Below are 21,179 nucleotides of genomic sequence, written 5' to 3'. Positions count from 1 at the left end.
ATAATGAAGAGGAAAGAAATTATGCATTATGTTAGTGTAAATCTCATGAAACAATACATTATGTAAAAGTGACCTCAACAATTTTAAGCTATATATTTGAGATTTTTTTTTTTCATAGTAGCTAGCAGTATAAATTGGTGGGAACTTTTCTTGGTTGACAATTTAATTTTAATTTTGAGCCTCTCCCATAAACTATAATATTCTATCCATATGTGGACAAGTTCTACTCCAGCATCTCTCTTTATATATCCCCATTGTAATGCTTTTTTCTCTCACCCATGGCAAGTCCACTTGAATGACTAAATAACTCATAGCACATCCACTTGATCGATTAAATAATCAACAATCCATATCAATTCCACTTGAATTATTAAACAAAGTCAATCATTTAATTTTTGTAAGTTGTAGTGACCTTAGACTGGTAAGATCAGTGGACCCAGCTTTTAAGGTTGGTCTCAGCTCATGCTTCAGCAGCATTTATAGCCACATCCAAAGCCGAATCCGGATGCTTGATCACAAAATGTGACAGATACAGATTTCTGTGGCTTTACAGATAATTTATAGCCACATTAATCTCATCAGTTTGAGAGAAGTGGCTGGTATTCTCTGCTTGTTGGTTAGAATTATCCCTGCAACAATCCTTGTAATAAAGCTAGAATTATCTCTGCAACAACCCTTATAATCAAGCCAGAGTCAGATATATGAACCATGCAGGATAGAATAGTCCGCTGGAGTCAGACATTGTCTGTGCAGAATCATCTCTGCAACGATTTGTTGTGAGAGTAAGCTATAGTCTATACAGACAGATTAGGATAGGTCCCTTAGAGCTAGAGCCGGTCGGACACAGTCTCTGCAGATTAGAATCATCTTTGCCACAATCTGTTGTAATCCCTGCCTAATCAGCTCCCTTCAAGCAGCTAGAGCCATAAATAGTCTCAGCAAATTAGAACAAATAGCCATAGATAGCCATAAATAGTGCACCGATTTGCTTACTAGTATCCAATGGTTCCATTGAAAGGCAAGCATTCGATCGGAGGGCGACAGCTGAAATTGGGCTCTCAGATACTGGCCCTAGTCCTTTCCCTCATCACCATATCCCCAGTACACACGACAGATGCTGTTACTGATCAAGTTGAAGGTATCGTCATGTAGTCAGCATAAAGCAGTATTTGGATATTATAGGCGATGCTGACATGTTGTTCCTCTGTTCATTCACCGTGTGTGTCCGCAGTTGCTGCTCTACGAGCAGTACGAAGGCAGATTGGTGATGTTTTCGGAAAACTAAGCAACTGGAATGGAGACGATCCATGTGGGAGTCCTCGGTGGACAGGGGTCTATTGTGTGAACGTGACGGGGACACAACATGTGAAGGAGCTGTAAGTGCTAGACTGATCACCTCCAAAGCTCTCTCTCTCTCTCTCTCTCTGTCGGGAAGTATGGTCTGTTACACTTAATTTATCATTCTGCGCACAATCCGGCTTTGATTTATAGGCTAATGCGCTTCGCAAACACAGGCGCCTCCTTAATATGAATTTCACAGGAATTCTGGCCCCAGATTTCGGCAACTTCACTCACCTGACGATCTTGTAAGCTTTCACACAATTCAATCAACTTATCCGGTTGTAAGCTTACATGCCTGTACTATGATATCTGTGTCGCATATTTCTGCCTCCTGCTCACATGAGCTTTGATGTCTGTGTACCTATACGCACCACATGGATGTCATAGCCTGTAGGCATGCATCTAGAGCATGGAATAATGTTCTGGGTGACCATTGAAAATCAAAGCAACAGTGTCATGCAGGTTACTTGACTGATACGCTTTATGATTTATATTCATTGTGAAGGGACGTCATGTGGAACAACATCACGGGGTCCATACCCCGAGAGATTGGAAAACTCAGGGAGCTTTATCTCCTGTGAGTATACTCTAACCTACTTCATCCCGCTTTGGTCTTCGAGTACTGCTACAGGGAAAATTCAGGCCATATCTCCCATTTTGACACTTACTTCTCTTTAGGTTACTCAATGGCAACAAATTGACTGGAATTCTTCCTCCAGAGTTGGGCAACCTTGCAAATTTGAATCGAATACAAATCGATGAGAACAATATATCAGGCCCAGTGCCTGCGAGTTTCCAGAATCTGAATAAGGCAAAGCATTTGTAAGTATGTGGAACTCTGTATGGTCAATGTCCTCCGTTGAAGAATGAAGGCATGGGACTCAACTGTGTAGCCATATACCTCTTCTTTGCACTGCTTCTGTTTCTGCAGCCACATGAACAATAACTCGTTGAATGGTAGCATTCCGAAAGAGCTAGGAAATCTGGAGAGCTTAGTGCATCTGTAATGTTCCACTATCCCCTCATCAATGACATGGTTTGAAACCATTTATGAACAACTCATTTTAAATGACTATGGTGGTGCCATTTTAGTGTTAGCCTTGACCTTGTTTTTCTGGTATATTCAGTCTACTTGATAGCAATGATCTAACTGGAGAGCTACCAGTTGAGTTGGCAAATATATCTACCTTACTCATTTTGTAAGGGCACCTCTTGAGTTCAGAATTTCACAAACACCTTGACCACTTTTGGTTCTTTCATATCAAAGCTTCTTAATGTCAATGTTTCGATGTTTCATGGTGTGACAGACAACTTGACAATAATCATTTTACTGGTTCAATACCATCAGACTACTCCCACATGGTGAACCTTAAAAAAATGTAGGTACAAACTTCAACTTTCTATAACACCTTTTTCCTCTGTCTGGTTCCATATATAATCAAGCCTCCTATATCCATTCACATTAATGATGCAATTGTTGTTAGGCATTCCATCTGAAGAATATAAAAGAATGACACATGTTCAAGTCTTAATAGCACAAGCTCATCATGCACGTTTTTGTTTTAAGGATGAGCATTGTGTGCTATACAGCATCAATAACACTTTTCAATGGTAATGGGGATGATAAGATGGCTATTAGAAAAGTTGGAAACTGCAAAAAATCAATTAGACATTTTCCTCTTGTTCTGAAAATCTCTTATGGGGTAAAGAATCTGGATGGTCCATGCTAATTGGCAGGAGCCTAAGGAATTGTAACTTGATTGGACTAATACCGGATCTTACACATCTAACTTCTTTGGGATACTTGTGAGTATACCATGTCAAGCTTTGTGAGTATACATGAGCTTCTCAAGCACAACTTGACTGAATGTTGGGTTCTTTAATCTTCTAACGATACGCATCTTTGGTTCTTGTTCTTATCTGTTAATGTAGAGATCTTAGTCACAACCAATTGAGTGGAATGCTTCCATTTGGGCCTCTTTCTACAATTCTTACAACTATGTAGGTGTCCAAAGTCTCATGATACTGGGCTGATTTTATGGTATCAAGTCTAACCACCTTCATGTCTTATTTAGTGACTTATCTTACAATCAGCTGGATGGGCCAGTGCCAGTGGACTTTCTGGAAGTGCCAAAACTGGAGTTTCTGTAAGTGTTCTAGAAGATGGCAAGTCTGCAACGACTCACTTTGTCTGCCTTGAATGATCATTTCTTATGCATGGGAGTCTACATTGGTGCTTTAGTTTGTATTGTTGTTCTGACAATGGCAGACTAAATATTCCTTGTATGTTGCCTTGCTATAGAATCTTGCGGGACAACTCATTAGATGGAAACATTACAGTGAATGATATCCAACATGATGCCTTTCCGAATTCAGAGTCAATATTTGTTCTGTAAGAAATCTTCCTGGCACTCTGGTTTTCTTTATTTTCTGCATATGTTCATGGACTATGTTTCAAACTGCACATTCATAAAACATGCTAATGCTCCACTGGCAGTAAATTAAGTATGCCCTTGAAACAATCTGGACTCAAAACAATAGGAATGAATTAAGGCTTGTAGAACATGCTAAAGGGCGTATTATGGCATGGAAAGGGTACCTTCATATATGAAGCTCGCCTAAAACAATAGTTAGCACTTTGGTATGGGCTTTACTTTGTTTATGTGTTGATATACATTGAGATAGAAGAGGAGGGCTTGCAAGTCACGTTGGGCTTTTACCCCCCTTTCAAAGCTATTAGTGCTGTCATAATTGTCATATTAAGACTCAAGGATGCATAATCGATTAATTAATACATAATCTCTAATGTCAACATTAATCGATTAATTAATTGATACATAATTGTCATATTAAGACTCAAGGATGCATATTAAGACTCAAGGATGCATCTCACATTTGCAAGTCACATTTGCACATGTCCTTGCGACATTAGCTTTTTGTGACTCTTGCAATCTTGTAATTTTGATGTGATTACAATTTCTCTTTACCAAATAAAAAATTATGCTTATGCCTCCCCTCTATGATTCTACAGGGACTTTCAGAACAACAATCTTACTGCGTTTGTCCCTGGCGCATTGAATTCTGTAGAGAATGTCAGATTCAGGTGAATTGAGATCTTGTAAGGTTTTTTAGGCCTCTTTCGATGCTAATTGTGAGTAGTAGAAGTGGAAAAATAGGGGAGGTAATTGATACTGGGCAAGAATTGTTGTCAGGTTGTCTGGAAATCCAGTGTGTAGCAATACATCTTCATTACCACCAAACGTCTGTACAGTGTTTGATGGAAGCAATTCAGAGCTTCTCGATGATGAAAGTACTCCTGAATTATCTGTTTCATGTCAAGAATCAACATGTGATGCAACTCGCAATCAGCATTTGGATTATGGATTACTAACTCAGCAAGGTGTTTGCCAATGCGCCTATCCTCTTGAAGTAGAATATCGACTGAAGAGTCCTGGTTTTGCTATCTTTGAACCCTACGAGGATATGTTCCAAGATTACCTATCATCAAGTCTCAACTTCTCATCATATCAGGTAAATGTGTCCCAGTATAATTGGGAACCTGGTCCACGTATGTGGATGTCAATCATGTTGTTCCCGAGTAGAGATATTTTCAGTAACTCAGAGGTCCAACACCTTTACGATACCTTCACAACTTGGAACATTCCTGACAATAATACATTTGGTCCTTACGATGTGATATCCTTCAACATAGGGATTCCTTACAATGGTAAGCTTTCACCCATTGACCTGCAAGTCCTCGCTCAAGGAGTTGTGTATTTTCGGCGTTGTTTTCTGCTCTTTGTTTTCTCATTTAAGCTCACAAGCTTGTTGACTGTGTAGAATCGTCTCCTCCATCTAGAAATAGCTTGAGTGGAGGTGTTATTGCAAGTATTGCGATTGGTGCAACTGTGTTTACAGGCACAATGGTCGGTGTTGCGATGTTCTTTGTTATTAGGCACCATAGTCCCTCCAGAGAAAGTATGATTCCACCCCCCCTTCTATTGATGCATGGACCCTCATATTTGAAACATTGTAATAGTGAATATGTTTTCTTTTGATTGCCACACACTAAAAATGGAGCATCTTTACTGATTGGGTTTTTAGATTATTTCTCTAGTAATATGGAAATCAAATGCTCTATTGTGAGAATTATTATTAGGGCTATGGTTAACATCCTTAATTTGAATGATTTTCAAGTTCTGAGATATTTGGTGCATTCAAGGATTCCATAACCAAAGACCAAGTACTAACATAGCATTTTGTGGTTCTTTGTAGAGAAACACTATCGACGGATTAAAGTAGCCGGTGTGAAAGATTTTACATATGAAGAAATGTCAAAGGCCACCAACAATTTTGATGATTCCATGCAGATTGGGAAAGGTGGATATGGGAAAGTCTACAAGGCTATTTTGGCTGATGGGGTAGTAGGTGCAGTAAAGCGCGCACAAGAGGGATCATTACAGGGTGCAAAAGAATTCTATACAGAGCTAGAGTTGCTTTCACGTGTTCATCATCGCAACCTTGTCTCCCTGTTAGGCTTTTGTGATGATCAAGGTGAACAGGTATGCATTGTTGGGTTTCTACCTTTCTCATAGTTCAAGAAGTGTCTGCTTTCTAAACTAGTAAGGAGAAGTTATCTTGAACTTTGTTGTAGATGTTGGTGTATGAGTTCATGGAAAATGGTACCTTACGAGAGCATCTTAATTGTGAGTAAAAATTTTCATGATGATCTTCTTCAAAAATAGTACATGAATCTAGTTGTATTGATATCTGTATATCAATTCTAGAGCAGTTGAAGAGCTTCTCCTTCATTGATATCTGAGGGGCTGTAATGTTTCAGCAAAATCGAAGGTGGCCCTAGATTTTCCAACCCGTATCCAAATAGCCTTGGGATCAGCTAGAGGCATTTTATATCTTCACACAGAAGCAAGTCCACCCATATATCACCGTGACATCAAAGCTAGTAACATTTTGCTTGATGAGAAGAGGAGAGCTAAGGTTGCAGACTTTGGGCTTTCAAAGCTTGCTCCTGTTCCTGAGCTAGAAGGTGTAGCAGGTGGTCCAATTTCAACTGTAGTGAAAGGCACTCCGGTGAGTGGAAACTTCATATAGTTGATCATATCTTGCTCTCGATGCTATGGTTCTACCAAAGCACAGATGTAGGGACTAACTTCACATCAAGGATGCATGCATTCTAAAGTGATCATAGTTATCTTCGGAGTGTGAATCACGCTATTACTTGTTAAATAAGTGCTGAAATTTCTTGCAGGGCTATTTGGATCCAGAGTACTTCTTGACCCACAAACTCACCGACAAAAGTGATGTTTACAGTTTTGGAGTTGTCTTGCTAGAGCTTGTAACAGGCATGCAACCCATTTCACATGGGAAAAATCTTGTTAGGGAGGTAAGGATTTAATAGTCTCTGGTAGTTTTCTGTCTCAAAAATAAACTGTTCTTTTTAGAAAGGATTTCAAGTTAGGAAAACTCTAATGGTTGTGGAGTGCTGCAGGTCAATCTTGCATATGAGGCTGGCATGATGTTGTCCATTGTAGACTCACGGATGGGCTCATATCCATCCGAATGTCTAGAGCTTCTGGTGAGACTAGCAATTTCTTGCTGCAAGGATGATACAGACTCTCGTCCGTCTGTGGCTGAAGTAGTGAGGCAATTGGAAGCCATATGGCATCAAACACCAATACCAGAGTCCATGACCTCATTTGAGATATATTCAAGAGAAACTGATAGTACTCCCCCCAAGGCAAATGCATCAAGTTCGAACAATCCTTACATATCATCAGACATAGATGGAAGTGTGTTGATGAGTGGCACTATCCCAAACCTTTCTCCAAGGTAGTTGTTTGCAGGACATCGCCATATGATTCCATGGTTGAAATACAACCAGTACTAGTCTTGTGAAGCTTCTTAGCCTCAGGTCTGTAGAAATTGCATGAAAATCCTTTTCACATAAGTTATCAATGCCATAGTTGTAAATGCACCTAACTGTGGTACCAATCATTTCTCAGCTTCCTAGCCTTGGTGGGTATGCATGCACGTCCATATCTTTTCCACATAGATTCTCAATGCATGAGTGTTTCGCTATAGGCAGTGTTTGTTTGTACATGCATGTACACATGATAAAGCACTAACAGTGCTTCACATGGTTGACATCATTGTGAAGCTTGTGAGGCTGCACCTTCCCTAGCTAAGTTGGTTTAGCTAAGCTTGTGACCAATTATTTTTCACTTCACAAACCACCTTAATCATAATTTCATCAAGAGGTTTAGCTAAGTTGGGATGTCTCATTGTTTCAAAGAGTGAAGGTTATCACCTGTTGCCTTTTGCTTTGGATAATTTCTCTAGATGTTCATATTTGAGACTAGTCATATTGAGATTTAAAAAAAAAAACCCCAAATGCATCAAATGATGTGAGGTAAGAAGACTACCAGAAAACCTCCACAAGGTGCGAGCAATTTTTAAAAGGGGATATCACTGAATTCAATGGATAAAGATGTTTGTAAGAGGGGATATCACAAAACTCAATGGATAAAGATTTTTGTAAGAGGGGATATCAAAGAAGTCCATGCTCCAAAATCCATTCATAGATATAGATTATAAACTCATTTTACTACCCTTTGCTAACATGGATGCACTCAAATATAGATTTACCATAGTTATCTCTTAATTATGGTATTGGTCTTCTTTTCAACATTCCAAGCCCCCATGCTCTATTTAAATTTTTTTGCATTTGAGGAACCTTATGTTCTAATTTTACCACAATCTCCATGCCTTGCTTACCCCCCCCCCCCCCTTTATTTTACAACAATCTCTAGCCATGGCAAGAGTGCGTGTACTTAACCAAAGATCATGTTGGTCCTTATATCTAGCTAATACTTGACATCGCCACCACCTTCTTCTAAGTGCTATAAGCCTATAAGCCTAATTTTTCCACTTAATTTGCTTTACATGCACATGCAACATTCTTTTGCAATTGTATGACACCATCAGTACTCTTCTCTTATACCCTCCTATTGAGACTTTCTATGTATCTCCACCTCTACTACTACCACTTTTTGTAACACTCGATCACTGAATGGCCTAGTTTTTCACACACAATTAATCTAAAAGACAAGTATAAAGAATAATATATGGTTCTCTTTCTCATTGGCACAAACATGCATATATGCATCCATTCACAAAGCAATTCAAGTGGTTTTGTATTCATGTCACATGAGACTAAATAAGGTCATATGGATGCATATATATATTTGTGAGCCTCATTTGATGATAGGAGTTTTCGGTTCAACAACCAGTTGCTTCTAGGTCACATGTAAGCACTTGTAAATGTGTCAATCCAAAGATGTGTGTATGTGATGATGTATGATATTATTTGGAATAATGTAGCATTTCAAGAGGGCATGCATGCATGAATACATGTGGTATTCATTCTGTGGTTTTTGTGTGATTTATGGTGAATAAAGGGCTACATGTAGGTGTGACAGATTATAAATGTATCCTTAGACTCCATTATACATGTAGGTATATAGATAATAATGGCATGTTTCATTTCAATTTATATTTGTTAGTTGGTGTGTATAGTGGAGTCATAAATGTATCCTTAAACTCAGATATACATGTAGGTACGTATATAATAATTGCACGTTTCATTTCAATTTAGATTTGTTACTGGCGTGTATAGTTTAGAGATCCTAATTTCATTAATTGGAGCACATGACCAACATGCCACTTCCTTGTAGTCTCCCTTGTAGTTTTACACATGTTGGAAAGGATGTACCTCTATCATGCATTTTAGTGGTAAGACAATATCATTGCCATTCTCCATCACTGATTATCTGAAAAAAAACACTCGCTCATACATAATTGGTTATGGAGAATGCAATATCATAAAGACTATCATCAATGGAAACCATATACAACAAATTAAAGAAACAAGACATGCATACAATACTTTCATTATAGAAGATAAACACTTAACAAATACAAATGCCATTGGATGTATTAGAACTAAGAAAGGAAAGTAGAACACATAGAATAGAAAATTGTGATCGTGCTATGATACGACATACATGACATAAAGGCAACCCAAATCACCACATCCAAAGCAAGCTACAATATCACCATGTCCGAAGCAAGCTATAATATCATGAGACCATGCTTGACATGGGATTACATCATCTACTTAGGCACACATGGTAGGCCAAGGATGTGGTATATGCTTAGCACAATTCCCCTCACGGCACCACAATTCGTATACAACTATTTATGTTTGCATCAAGGGAGAGATATATAAAGCAAGAGATATAATCCTCAAGAACTTGAAATAATCCTCAAAATATTGAGGGATTTGATAGCCTTGATCTTTGTAGCCTTGTCATAAGCCCAGCAAGTAAAGATCCATATTAGTATATATTATAAACACCTCAAGGAATAGTTATCAAGCCTACATGGGCAGCGCCCCCAAAAACCATATCAAAACCACCACCTGCAGCACCATCTAACTCGCTAGCTCTAGGCAGGCAAGATTCGTCCCTGGTTCGCGGTCCCTCACATGCCTCCACCTCGAACCCTGAGAGGGTATAGCTCAAATGATAAGCGCTTTAATTCCATGCGTATAAGAGAAGACATAAACTGAGTTTCTTTTAAAAAGCGAGGAAAACAAAAGTCCATTGATAGAGAATAGTTATAGCATATAAAGGATATGCATCAAGGCATTAGGCCAATGCTACTATCTTTTTACAAAATAGATGGAAGACCCAATGGGTGTTCCTAATACGCTTCAGATAGACTATGATCCGATCTTTTAGGGCGGGTATGTCTTTAGCACGGGTAGTCTCCTTTCTTGATCCGAGGATGGCTCTATTCCTCAAACACTAGATGTGCTTGAGTGTGATTGCTCTTATGGTGTCTATCAGCAACAATGAGGTCTTGTCAAGTGGCCCAGACTCCCCAAAAAGGGCAAGCTTCATAGTGACAACATCCTTTAGATTGGTCGCTCTTAGCCATTTCCTAATGGCTCTCCATACTGGTCTGTCAGTAGCACCGTCCCAAAAGAGGTGGGTGGTACTCTCTTCCTCTTTTTTACACCAGATGCAATAAGGGGGGGTCTTAAGAAATTTATCCCGGACAGGCAGCTTATTGAGTACCAGTCTCCATAGGAGGGTGTCTAGTTGGTTTGATTTGGTAGCTTTCCAAGTTCTTCTTAGCCGTCTCCTCCAAGTGGACATTCGGGTGTGAGGGAACTATTTTTTCCAAACAGCCCAAGTTTGCATGATTACCTAGGCAGATGAGCCATGAATTTGTTTAGACTTCTTGGCAAGCCAAGCTCTTGTGCCTGCCTCAGTGACTAGTGATTTGAGGAGATGGGTGCGCTGTGGAGTGCTCAACGTGGATAAGTCGGCTTGAGGTGTGACTTTAGTCTCATTAGCCACTCAAGTTCAGTTTCACTTAGTCTAAATTGGTGCCTAATGGTAGGCAGGTCCTTCCATGTTGTCGGAGGGGTTTTTGTTGAAAGGTCGAATCCACCGGGGATCAGAAGTAGAAGGAAATAGAGATAGGAGATGAAAGAGAAGATAGAGAATACCCAAGTGGTAAACAATACAAAAACAAATCACAATGAATTGAATCAATATGTATTGAAAGAACTTGGAATCTTCGCACTACTCAAAAGCAATCTCTAGGCATTAGATCTCCTGGAGCTTCTTCATAGAACAAAACGTGCATAAAAATTACAGCTCCTTCTTTGCAGCTCGGAACCCAAATCTGATGGCTCCGTTGGCTCCAAAAGGGGGGTAAAACAGTAGGACACCTGGCATGGATCTCCCAGATCACTCCTTCTTCTTCTCTTAGTTCAATCCGTAGTTTTCAGCCTGTTTACAGCTATCGCGACGCGCACGATTTCGTCAATCTGTCTTTTTTATGAAAAATCTCATACTAGCTTTTTGCATGCCATCCTAATCTAGAAGCTTTTTCTAACTGTTTCGATTTTTTACAATAAATAATATAAAAAATAGACTAAAATTATCCAAAAATCTAGTATTTTTGGATAATCCATGCAACTCACACTAGTACTAATGGCTCAGATCACATTGACTCTCTAGATCAATAAAGAAGTCGGATGATGATGCATTCCATACTTTTTCCACTGTGTCCTCATAACATCACGACATCCACCCCCTTTGAACCTGCACATCCTCCGGTATGTGCCAAAATCCTAGTTGTCACCGGATTCTGAGTCCTCCTCATCCTCTGCAACCATAACCTTTGCTTCTTCATCTTCCATATCTTCCTGGCTAGCCCCTATATCATGGCCACTATTTTCTTCCAATTCTGGCAACTCATAAGTAGTAGATTGCCACCTTTTGAATAATTTGATTCTTTTCCCTACTACCAGAAGTTTGATGGCTGTCCCATCGAGCTCATTTAATGTATAAGTAGCATTATCAAACACCTGTCTTACCACATAGGGTCCAAACCATATTTTGGAAACTTTATGCATGGTACTATGCTGGTTATCTAAACTGCTATCATAAACCAATACCCAATCCCCATCTTTTATGATTCTTGGTCTCAGTCTATGTCTTTTGTCAAATCGTTTCTTGTTCTGTATCCTTGTTGTCCTTAACTTTGCAGTTGCTACCTCTATGTCTTCTCACTTTCTTTCCAACTATCTAATGCGTAAGGCCAACAACTCCTCTTGATTCAACTCCTCCTCCGAAGGTAACACACTCCATGTGACTGTCATCTCTTCTATCGGTATGATAGGTTTTTGAACACCCATCAATTCTGTAGGCATATATCCTATAACAGCACTATGAGTTGTTCTGTCAGCCCACAAAGCATAAGGGAGCAATCGTGGCCACTCTTTTACTTTCTCTCCACATGATTTTGCCAATGCCTTCACAATAGGTGGATGATCTCTTTCACTTTTGCCATTTTCTTCAGGGTTATAGGCTCAAGTTAAAGCAAGCTTTATCCCCAACCGTGCAAAGAAATCATGAGCTTCATTTGCATCCAAGTCACCCCTATTTGCTGTAATTTTTCCCACATAGCCATATCGACAAAATATCTCTTCTAAGAGAAAAGTACATATGGCATTTGTTGTCTTAGTACGTAGAGCTCTCCCTTCCACTTGATTAGTCAAGTCTTCACGAGCAAGCACAATATACCTCATTTGCCAAAGACCTGTAGGCATTGTGACCAAATCCACCACCCACTTAAAATGAAGATACAATGGATATGTGGGTTGCAATCCGTCCTGATGTCTCACAGTTGAATACATTTGACATGTCGTACATGTTTCCACAAAGTGAGAAACATCCTTATACATACCCTGCCACCAATATCTTGCTTTGATCTTTGTAAAAGTACCCTAAATACCTCTATGACCAGCCCACAAGCTTTCATGAAATTCTTGCATTACTTTTACTTATGAAGCTCTGTCACCCAAAACTTGCAATGGCATACCTTGTTTCTTTTTAGCATGTTTCCATAAGTATCCATATTTTAAGAAAAATCCATAGGCTTTCTTCTTGATCTTCTTAAACTCCTCATCTGACCATTCATCTCTCTTTGTTAATGTACTGAGATATTGGCCAATTCTCAGCCACTCTCCTGCATAGTTGTCTTCCAAAAACACTTCTACACAAGATGCAAAACATCTAAAGTGTATTCTCTTTGTTGTCCAAGCTTCTATTAATGTTGTAGCAACTCCTTGCATTGCTAAATTCACTCTTGCAACATCATTTTCAGCCATAAGAAAGTCATCTTCTTCCTCCTCATCCATCATCCCATCTTCATTCTCATAACGTGCTTGAGATAGCATATCTGCCATTGGGTTATCTCTTCCTGCAATATGTTGAAATTCAAGGTTCAAAGATTTGATGTATGCAATCCACCAGAGCATAGCAATGTCCAGAGTAGCACAATTAGTAATCATACCCAATACTGGAAAACAATTGGTCTCAATGACTACATGAGCACCCATAAAATACTCCTTATTACATCTAAGGGCTGTCACAATTCCCCATAATTCTCTTTTTACATGTGGATATCTTCTCTGTCGTTCAGTCAATACTTTTACACCAAAGCGTATTGCATATCTTTGCCCTTCCTCATCATCTTGCCTAATTGCCCATCCAATCCCGATTGGGCTTGTATCAATAGTAATAATGATAGGCTTTCCATGTGAATAGTCAGCCTTTCTCAATGTAGGAGCAGATTTTAAGAGTTGCTTCAATTTCTTCATTGCTTTTTGATGCTTCCTTTCCCAATGCAATTTCTGACCTTTCCCTAGACGCTGATAAAGAGCATCGGCTACATGTGCAAAGTGAGGAATCCATATCAAATAGAACACACATGCACCCAAGAATCTATGTACCTCTGATACATTTGTGCATACATCTTGCATTCTATCAATCCCATCTATTTTTGCTGGTGATGGCCTTCGCCCATAAGGCCCACACATATGCCCAATAATCAAAACCTCTTCAACTCCAAAGACAAGTTTTTGTCCAGAAAGAGTTAAATGCACCTCTTCTAGACGTGTCAAAATCCTCTCACAATCCACAATATGGTCTACAACAAACTGTCTGCATCCATGAGCATCCATCTCTTCATTCTTTTCATCCACTACACACCCTTTGATTGGAACATCATCCAAGAAGGGCATAGTCAATTGTGGTATAAAATCCATGAGTACCCTATTCATAGCATTTGTCATGTGTGCCACTGAGTTTGTTCCACCCTGTGGGAGAGTACACATCCGTACTAACCCCAAAGGAGTCTTCATGGTTGTGATATCCCTACTTTCAATTGCAAGCTGAAACTGATCATAACCCGAGTAAAGATTACCCAAAGAATAGATTGCTCTGCCTGCAAAAGCCTCTGCAAATTCATCAACCATAGGACCTGCACCCACATTTCTTATGGTCACTTTATTGACCGGTTGCATGTCTTGAATAAATCTCAAAGCCCCATTCTTTTTGGGCATAGTAAACCAACGATTTGAGTACGGGGTTGAGAAGGCTCCAAGATCTTCATTCGAATCTTTTCATTTAGCAAATCCATTAGCTTTGGCAAGTAAGCTTTAGGCACTGGAATAGGCCTCAAGTTCCATGGTACATGTGGCACAGTAAATACGACCATAGGAGAGACAACATTTGGATCCACACAACCTATTTCACTTGGTTGAAATGCAAATGCCTTTCCATGTCTAGCCAACATCTACATAAAATAGTCTCTCTCAGTAGGCAAAAGAAACCCTTCTGCGCCACTTTCAATTCCTGTAATGTTTCAGATGTAAATTGATGACCTATATCTTTAGGATCCCGTAAGCTTGGCTGCCTTGACACTTTTTCATATATACCCTCACTCTCTGGTGGAAGTGGCAAAGTAATTGGTTTCACCTTTTTGTCAATTGTCTTATACTTTGTCTCCACAAGTGCTTCAGCCCATTGTAATCCTTCCTGCTGAGCAAACAATGCTATAACATCATACATATCCAAAGAACATACTGACAACACTCTGTTTTCAGCCTCATTTTTTGCATGTATAGTTGCTGAAATTTCAGCCATAGTGTCAGTAATATTCAGCCCATAAAAGATGCTTGAAATGCCATAATTTTCAGCTAACAACCATAATGCTCTCAGTTTCTTAGTAGCCCATTTCATAGATATGCATTGAGCCTACACATAGCATCCATAGGCTTAAACCAACATGAATTATTTGCTGTAAACTGAGAATTACCAAGAGTAAATACATGCTTCATTTCATCAAGAGGCGAGTACACCCTCTAAACAACACTAATGTGGCCCCGCATTACAACAGTGCTTATTGAAAATCCAGGTCTTCGAATTCCCTTGCATTTGGAACGAAAGAAGACTCTCGAAGCATATCCCGATTTCTAGGATGATTGACACAAACAATAAGAAATTGGACTGCTTTTCTCCCATCCTTGCTTCTAACTCTTGCATAAGTAGGACCATCATCAACAAGCACCTTTGTTTCCATATGCACACCTGTAATATAGGGCTGTCCCAAAATCACTACGTATGAGGAATTATCTTGCACAAAGAAGTGTTGCTTTTCATGTACATCACCAATCGTCACTTTTACATTAGGACATGCAGCATAGAGCTCCCCTGATGAATTATTTGCAGCCCTCATTCGCCAACCATGATCAGTGTCTACAGGCCATGCACCATTTTCATACAATCCCCGCTCAATGACATTTATCTCAGACCCATGGTCAAGTAAAGCAACACAAGGAGTTTCACGTTCCCCTATTTTCACTACCGTTTCAGTGGTAGCTCTAGCCCAATGATTTCTTGTGTAGTGACTTCAAGGAATAAATCCTAGAGTCTCTTCTCCATATTGTTGCATTTGCCTTACTCCACCATGCATATTGCTACAAGACAATGCATTTTCAGCCACTTTCTTCTCTTTTCGACCTATAGTCCATTGATTAGTAGCATCCTGCATAGACAATCCTGTACTTACTTCATGCTCATATTCAGCCCGAATACCCAACAAACTAGTTTCCTCTTCAAATTGCAGCAATGCACTAGTGGTATCACCAAGAAACTGACGCTTCCTTTTAATTATGTCAATGATCTCATAATGAAATTCTCGCTTGGCAATGCCAAGCACCTCTCGCAAGGTAAATTCCACCCGACTGTTTAAGATCCATTCTTCAAGAACCTTCTTAAGATCTGTGGCGGTCTCAATGTCAGATTGCAACTTATATCCTGGCTGCTTGCCCTTCTTCTTTTTGCCCTCTTGTTTGTTATCCTGTTTTTTCTCTTGACTGACCTCTTCCATAACATGCTCGGGAGGTGGCTGATGTGCAGCTTTAGGTTGATCCATACTTCTTCTTGTCATTCTTTTAGATGTCCATGTCATCTCTTTTTCGTTTTTCTTCCACAAATACATCCATGTTTTGTACCTTTGCTAAATATGCATACATTGAATATGCATCTATCGATGGTTCCCAACCAGTTATGCCACGAATGTCTTGCCCTGCATGAGACATTTCACTATTAGTGACCTTTCTCTTCTCAGCTGCATGTAAATCATGTGTCCATATTTCAGCTTTTGGACCAACCATCACTTGGACTTGCATTCTATCCAAATGTAGACCAAAAGTAGAAGCATGTACCGCCGCATAAGCATTTCGAACAGCCAAGTCTTCCAACAACTTCTACATACCTCCCTTTTCCAAAATTCAAAGCAAGAGGCAATCCCATTTCTTGTGCATGGATCTTGCCATCTTTCCAAAAGATAAGCTATCGTGCCAAGGCCTCCTGATAGGCAACACAATCTTTTCTCTCGTGTTGCAAACTATCACACCACATACATCTTTTTCCAGGCTTAGGGGCTTCTGCCCATCCCCTTTCCTCTTATCCATTTTCATCCAATTTTGCAACCTTCAATTGAAGATTCTGCATCCCTTTGACCAATTCATCCAAGACATCTTCCCTAACAGAGGGAACAATAGCAGGTATAGCCATAGGGTTAGCCACAGAAGTAGGTGGCTTACAGGATACATCAACTGTCTTGCCCGTAAGAGTGGGCAAGCTAGAGACATGCAATCTTTCTCTTCTTCTATGCTTCTATACAAGTGTAGTAATAGCTTCCTTGACATGTCTCCACTTTGTTTTCAAACCTGTCTCTCTATAGTCTGATCCTCCAACAAATCATCAAGCTTCTCTTGAAGCTCAGGATCAGCTGCCTGTAGAAACAATTCAATTTTCTGACTTGCAAGAGCTTGCTATTCTGCAAGATCCAAATGCTCAAATCGACTTTCAAATTCTCTTAACAATTCCATAGCCACAAAATCCTTATTGGGTTGTAAAACCCAGTCTTGAAAAGTCTTGCATGTAATCAAACTGGTGTCCTCAATATAAAATTCTTCCCTGAGTGTCTTCTTGAAGGCTACCTAGTTAGCATCCTGCAAGTATAATTCAGTAATCCGTGCTTTCAGTTCATGAACAGTAACACATACAAAATACCAACTCCATGTAGATTGAGCCACTCCAAAGAATTACATCTTCTGAGCATAGGTATGTACATATGTAGAGACATTCTTGCCATTGAATAACTTCACCTCACGCTCAACTGCTTGCAAAGCATTCATCACAACACTTTTTGTTTGAGCTGAAGCTTGCATCACCTGTTGTTGTTGTTGTACCTGCATAAGCATATTCATATTTTGCACCAACTATTGCAAATCATCACTGGAGAATGTATTCAAAGATTCTCCCATATTGTCTTTCCTTCTTTTGACGACCTTTCACGTCGGGTTCACCAATGTCGGAGGGGTTTTTGTCGAAAGGTCGAATCCACCGGGGATCAGAATTAGAAGGAAGTAGAGATAGGAGATGAAAGAGAAGATAGAGAATACCCAAATGGTAAACACTACAAAAATAAATCACAATGAATTGAATCAATTTGTATTGAAAGAACATGAAATCTTTGCACTACTCAGAAGCAATCTCCAAACATTAGATCTCCTGGAGCTTCTTCGTACAACAAAACATACATAAAAATTATAGCTCTTTCTCTGCAGCTCGGAACCCAAATTTGATGACTCCGTTGGCTCCGAAAGGGGGGTAAAACTTCAAGACACCTGGTCACGGATCTCCCATATCACTCCTTCTTCTTCTTTCAGTTCAATCTATAGTTTTCAGCCTGTTTACAACGATCGCGACGTGCACGATTTCGTCAATCTATCTTTTTTATGAAAAATCTCCTAACTGGCTGAAAAAGCAACTAGCTTTTTGCATGCCATCCTAATCTAGAAGCTTTTTCTAACTTTTTCAGATTTTTACAATAAATAATATAAAAAATAGACTAAAATTATCCAAAAATCTAGTATTTTCGGATAATCCATGCAACTCACACTAGTACTAATGGCTCAGATCACATTGACTCTCTATAAAGAAGTCGGATGATGATACATTCCATACTTTTTCACATTGTGTCCTCATAACATCACGACAACGTGGCGGAGGATGAGTCCCGAACATCTGTCCCTGACTTTAGTCCTTTAAGGGCCATCTTCCTTGCTAGTCTGGGCTACTCGTGATAGGGTGTGAAGGGAGGATCATAGAGGAATGGGGAGAGCCAAATGCTAAGCAACAATTAACCATCCTCTTTCATTTGGGGATCAAGGAGAAGCTTCATTTCACCCAAGAGAGAGTCCCATAGATGTACCAGGTCCTGTGCCATTCTAGACTGGGGGATTTTGATCTTCAAATTTCTACCTAGTATGTGATGCCATGATACTTCAGGCCATTCTTTGCCATCAATTTTAGGTATTCTAATCCATTCCTTGAGAAGAGTTGCCCAGGGTTGATAAGTATCAATTCTTTTGAGTGTCGAGAGTGCTAGTCGTTGTGCTTTAGGATAAAAGGAGTATAGCCCATAACCCCCCTCTGATCTATCTGCAGAGCAAGAATGGCCCACAGTTACTGCACATAGCTCTTCGCTGAGTCTTTCTTCCACAAGAAATCTCTCACCATTCGGTCTAACTGTTCCCAGGAAGTCCGATGAAAAGGGATCATGGAGGCCATAAAAACCGTGTGGACAAAGCCACCTTGGTGGCTATCACTAGCTTCCCAGTTAATGAAAATTGAAAGTTTTACCATTTCTTGAACTTATTCTGGATTTTCCCCCTGAACCATTGAGAGCGCTATTTGGAAGAAAGACCTACACCTATTGGACACCCAAGATACCTTATATTTCCCCACATTTGACTAACCTGAAGCCATACTATAACAGCCATGGATGGGCCTCGTTATAGGTTAAGGGAAGTAGCTCCGTCTTGACAGGGTTGATTCTGGAAGCTGATAGACTTGCAAATTCTTGGTAAAGTCCCATCAGGTTATCTAATGAAGTCTTCTCTGCCTAGAATATACTAGCATTATCGTCCACAAAAAATTGGGTTGCCATATGGGATGCATCCGGGAGGGGTAGTCCTTTAATAGTGCCTGCTACCACTTGTTTGTCTAGATGCCTCAAGAGAGGGTCAGTGATAATCGCAAAAAGGAGAGGTGCCAATGGACAACCCTGCTGCCTAATTGATATGCGCAAAGGAAATGGCTAGGAAAGCTTTCCATTCACCATTACACATGACATGGCATTGTTGAAGAGTGCACCCACCATGCCCAGATAAATGGGGCCAAACCTAAATGCTTGCATTGTAGACATAATGAACTTCCAGCTGATTCTGTCATATGCTTTATCAGGTCCATGCTGACCAGAACAAAGTCAGTATCCAACCCCAAAGCATGGTCAATGGAGAAAATAAGGTTGAGAACTGCATCCTAAATTTTCCTCCCATAAACAAAGTTATATTGCCTAGGATGTATGACTTTACCTAATAAGAACTTAATTCTGCCTGATAGCAACTTGGCTAAAATTTTGTAGGTGAAGGGGAGCATGGTCAAAGGCCTCTAGTAGGATGGTTTGAACCTGTCCAAAGATTTAGGCACAAGCTTTATGAGCCCAACATTACATTTTGTTGGATGCATGTTTCCCTAACCCAATTTAGGAGATGGACTAATTGTTCAGAATAGGATTCCCAAAGAGCTTGGAAAAACTTGGGTGGAAGTCCGTCAAGCCTTGGAGTCTTCCCTTGCTTCATCCGATTGAGTGTGAATTTGATCTCCTTCTTAGTAAATGGTCTTTCAAGGTGGAGAGCATCTTCAGGTCGGATAGGGTTCACCACAGTCTTGAGGAATCTCTGCACCCTCATTTGGTAGTTCTTTGGCTCATCGGTGTCACAGCGCTTAGGGTTGAAGGTCACCATAGGGGTTTGGCAAGAGAAGAATGTATGGGGGTTCAAGAGCTTAGACTTCAGAGATGGTAGAGATAAGAGAAGGGTTGAAGGTTTCAAGCCAAGTTCTTGAACATAAGAGACAGCAGGGTGAAGGTAGATTCATGGAGAGGAGTAGACGGAAGAGAAGGGGTTCGAAGAAATTGAAGACATAGAAGAATACTCCCAAAAAGAAATAGAAAATGAAGAAGAATACTAACAGAGATGAAGCCTGTCAGTTTCTTTCAGCATTATGAGAATATATAACTCTAATAGACAAAAACGTGTATAAAATAATACCTTTCTCTATGCTGCTCAGATCGCCAATCTAGTGCTTCCATTGGCTTTGAAAGGGGGCAAAAATTCTGCCAAATCCTACCAGATCACTCCTTTTTCATCTCCCCCTTTGGAGTGCTATTCACTGCTTGAAAACAGCGACCGCGCGTCGTACGATTTCGTCAATCTCTCTTTTTACATAAAATCCTCTCAAATTGACTGAAAACTACATGCTTTCTTTTACATGTCATCCTAATCTCGAAGTTATCTATAATTTTATGAATTTTTACAAGAGATAATATCTATAATATTAAAAATTGACTAAAAACTTGTCCAAAAAAATCTAATATTTTGAACCATGGATACTAACACTAATGCCTAAAGTGGCATTGGCTCTCTAAATCTAAAAGGAAGCCACACTAGATTTTTTTTATATGGTGTGTGCGTAGCAACATGACATCCACCCCCTCCTAACCTGCACATCCTCTAGCATGTGCCAAAGTCTTACGGATTTGTAGTGTCAGAAGAAGTATCATCTGCCATGTCAATGTCTTCATCTTCTGCCTCTTCTTCTTCCTCTATGTCTCCATGCTACTGAATTATATTCAAGTTTTCTAACTCATATGTTGAACTTTCTCTTCATTTGAAGAGCTTGATTCTTTTTTCAGCTATGAGTATCTTTATGCTGGTCCCATCCAATTCATCCAATGAATATGTGGCATTGTCATGA

General features: G+C 39.8%; 1 protein-coding gene across 4 annotated transcripts; it reads left to right on the top strand.

Moving 5' to 3' along the window:
* The first annotated feature begins 500 nt into the window (after positions 1-500).
* LOC148040312 (putative LRR receptor-like serine/threonine-protein kinase At1g06840) lies at positions 501-8,115 on the top strand. Of its 4 annotated transcripts, none has more exons than XM_087698179.1 (20): positions 501-1,138; positions 1,232-1,376; positions 1,515-1,586; positions 1,847-1,918; positions 2,020-2,163; positions 2,273-2,344; positions 2,469-2,540; positions 2,649-2,720; positions 3,079-3,147; positions 3,274-3,342; positions 3,417-3,488; positions 3,644-3,733; positions 4,373-4,444; positions 4,554-5,068; positions 5,182-5,319; positions 5,617-5,903; positions 5,996-6,047; positions 6,182-6,432; positions 6,611-6,745; positions 6,851-8,114. In XM_087698179.1, exons 1-20 carry the CDS (start codon positions 1,003-1,005, stop codon positions 7,193-7,195), a joined length of 2,880 nt encoding a protein of 959 aa, XP_087554305.1. In that variant the 5' UTR covers positions 501-1,002; the 3' UTR covers positions 7,196-8,114. The 4 variants fall into 4 exon arrangements, with proteins under 4 accessions (XP_087554305.1, XP_087554306.1, XP_087554309.1 ...); XM_087698186.1 differs by having other exon boundaries at positions 1,000-1,138; positions 1,492-1,586; positions 6,851-8,115; XM_087698180.1 differs by lacking the exon at positions 1,515-1,586 and having other exon boundaries at positions 6,851-8,115.
* The last annotated feature ends 13,064 nt before the right edge of the window (positions 8,116-21,179 follow it).

The sequence above is a fragment of the Lygodium microphyllum genome, chromosome 2, assembly GCF_053477565.2.
Source record: "Lygodium microphyllum isolate KBCC chromosome 2, Lygodium_microphyllum_v1.1.10, whole genome shotgun sequence".
NCBI lineage: Eukaryota > Viridiplantae > Streptophyta > Polypodiopsida > Schizaeales > Lygodiaceae > Lygodium > Lygodium microphyllum.
This window is presented reverse-complemented; position numbering and strand designations above follow the sequence as displayed.

Excerpts from the sequence above, each read along its gene's own strand:
- LOC148040312 (XM_087698179.1), top strand. The coding sequence starts at position 1,003 with ATGGTTCCATTGAAAGGCAAGCATTCGATCGGAGGGCGACAGCTGAAA. Across the intron at positions 1,919-2,019 it reads CTCAGGGAGCTTTATCTCCT|GTTACTCAATGGCAACAAAT; the intron begins GTGAGTATACTC and ends ACTTCTCTTTAG. Across the intron at positions 2,345-2,468 it reads CTGGAGAGCTTAGTGCATCT|TCTACTTGATAGCAATGATC; the intron begins GTAATGTTCCAC and ends TGGTATATTCAG.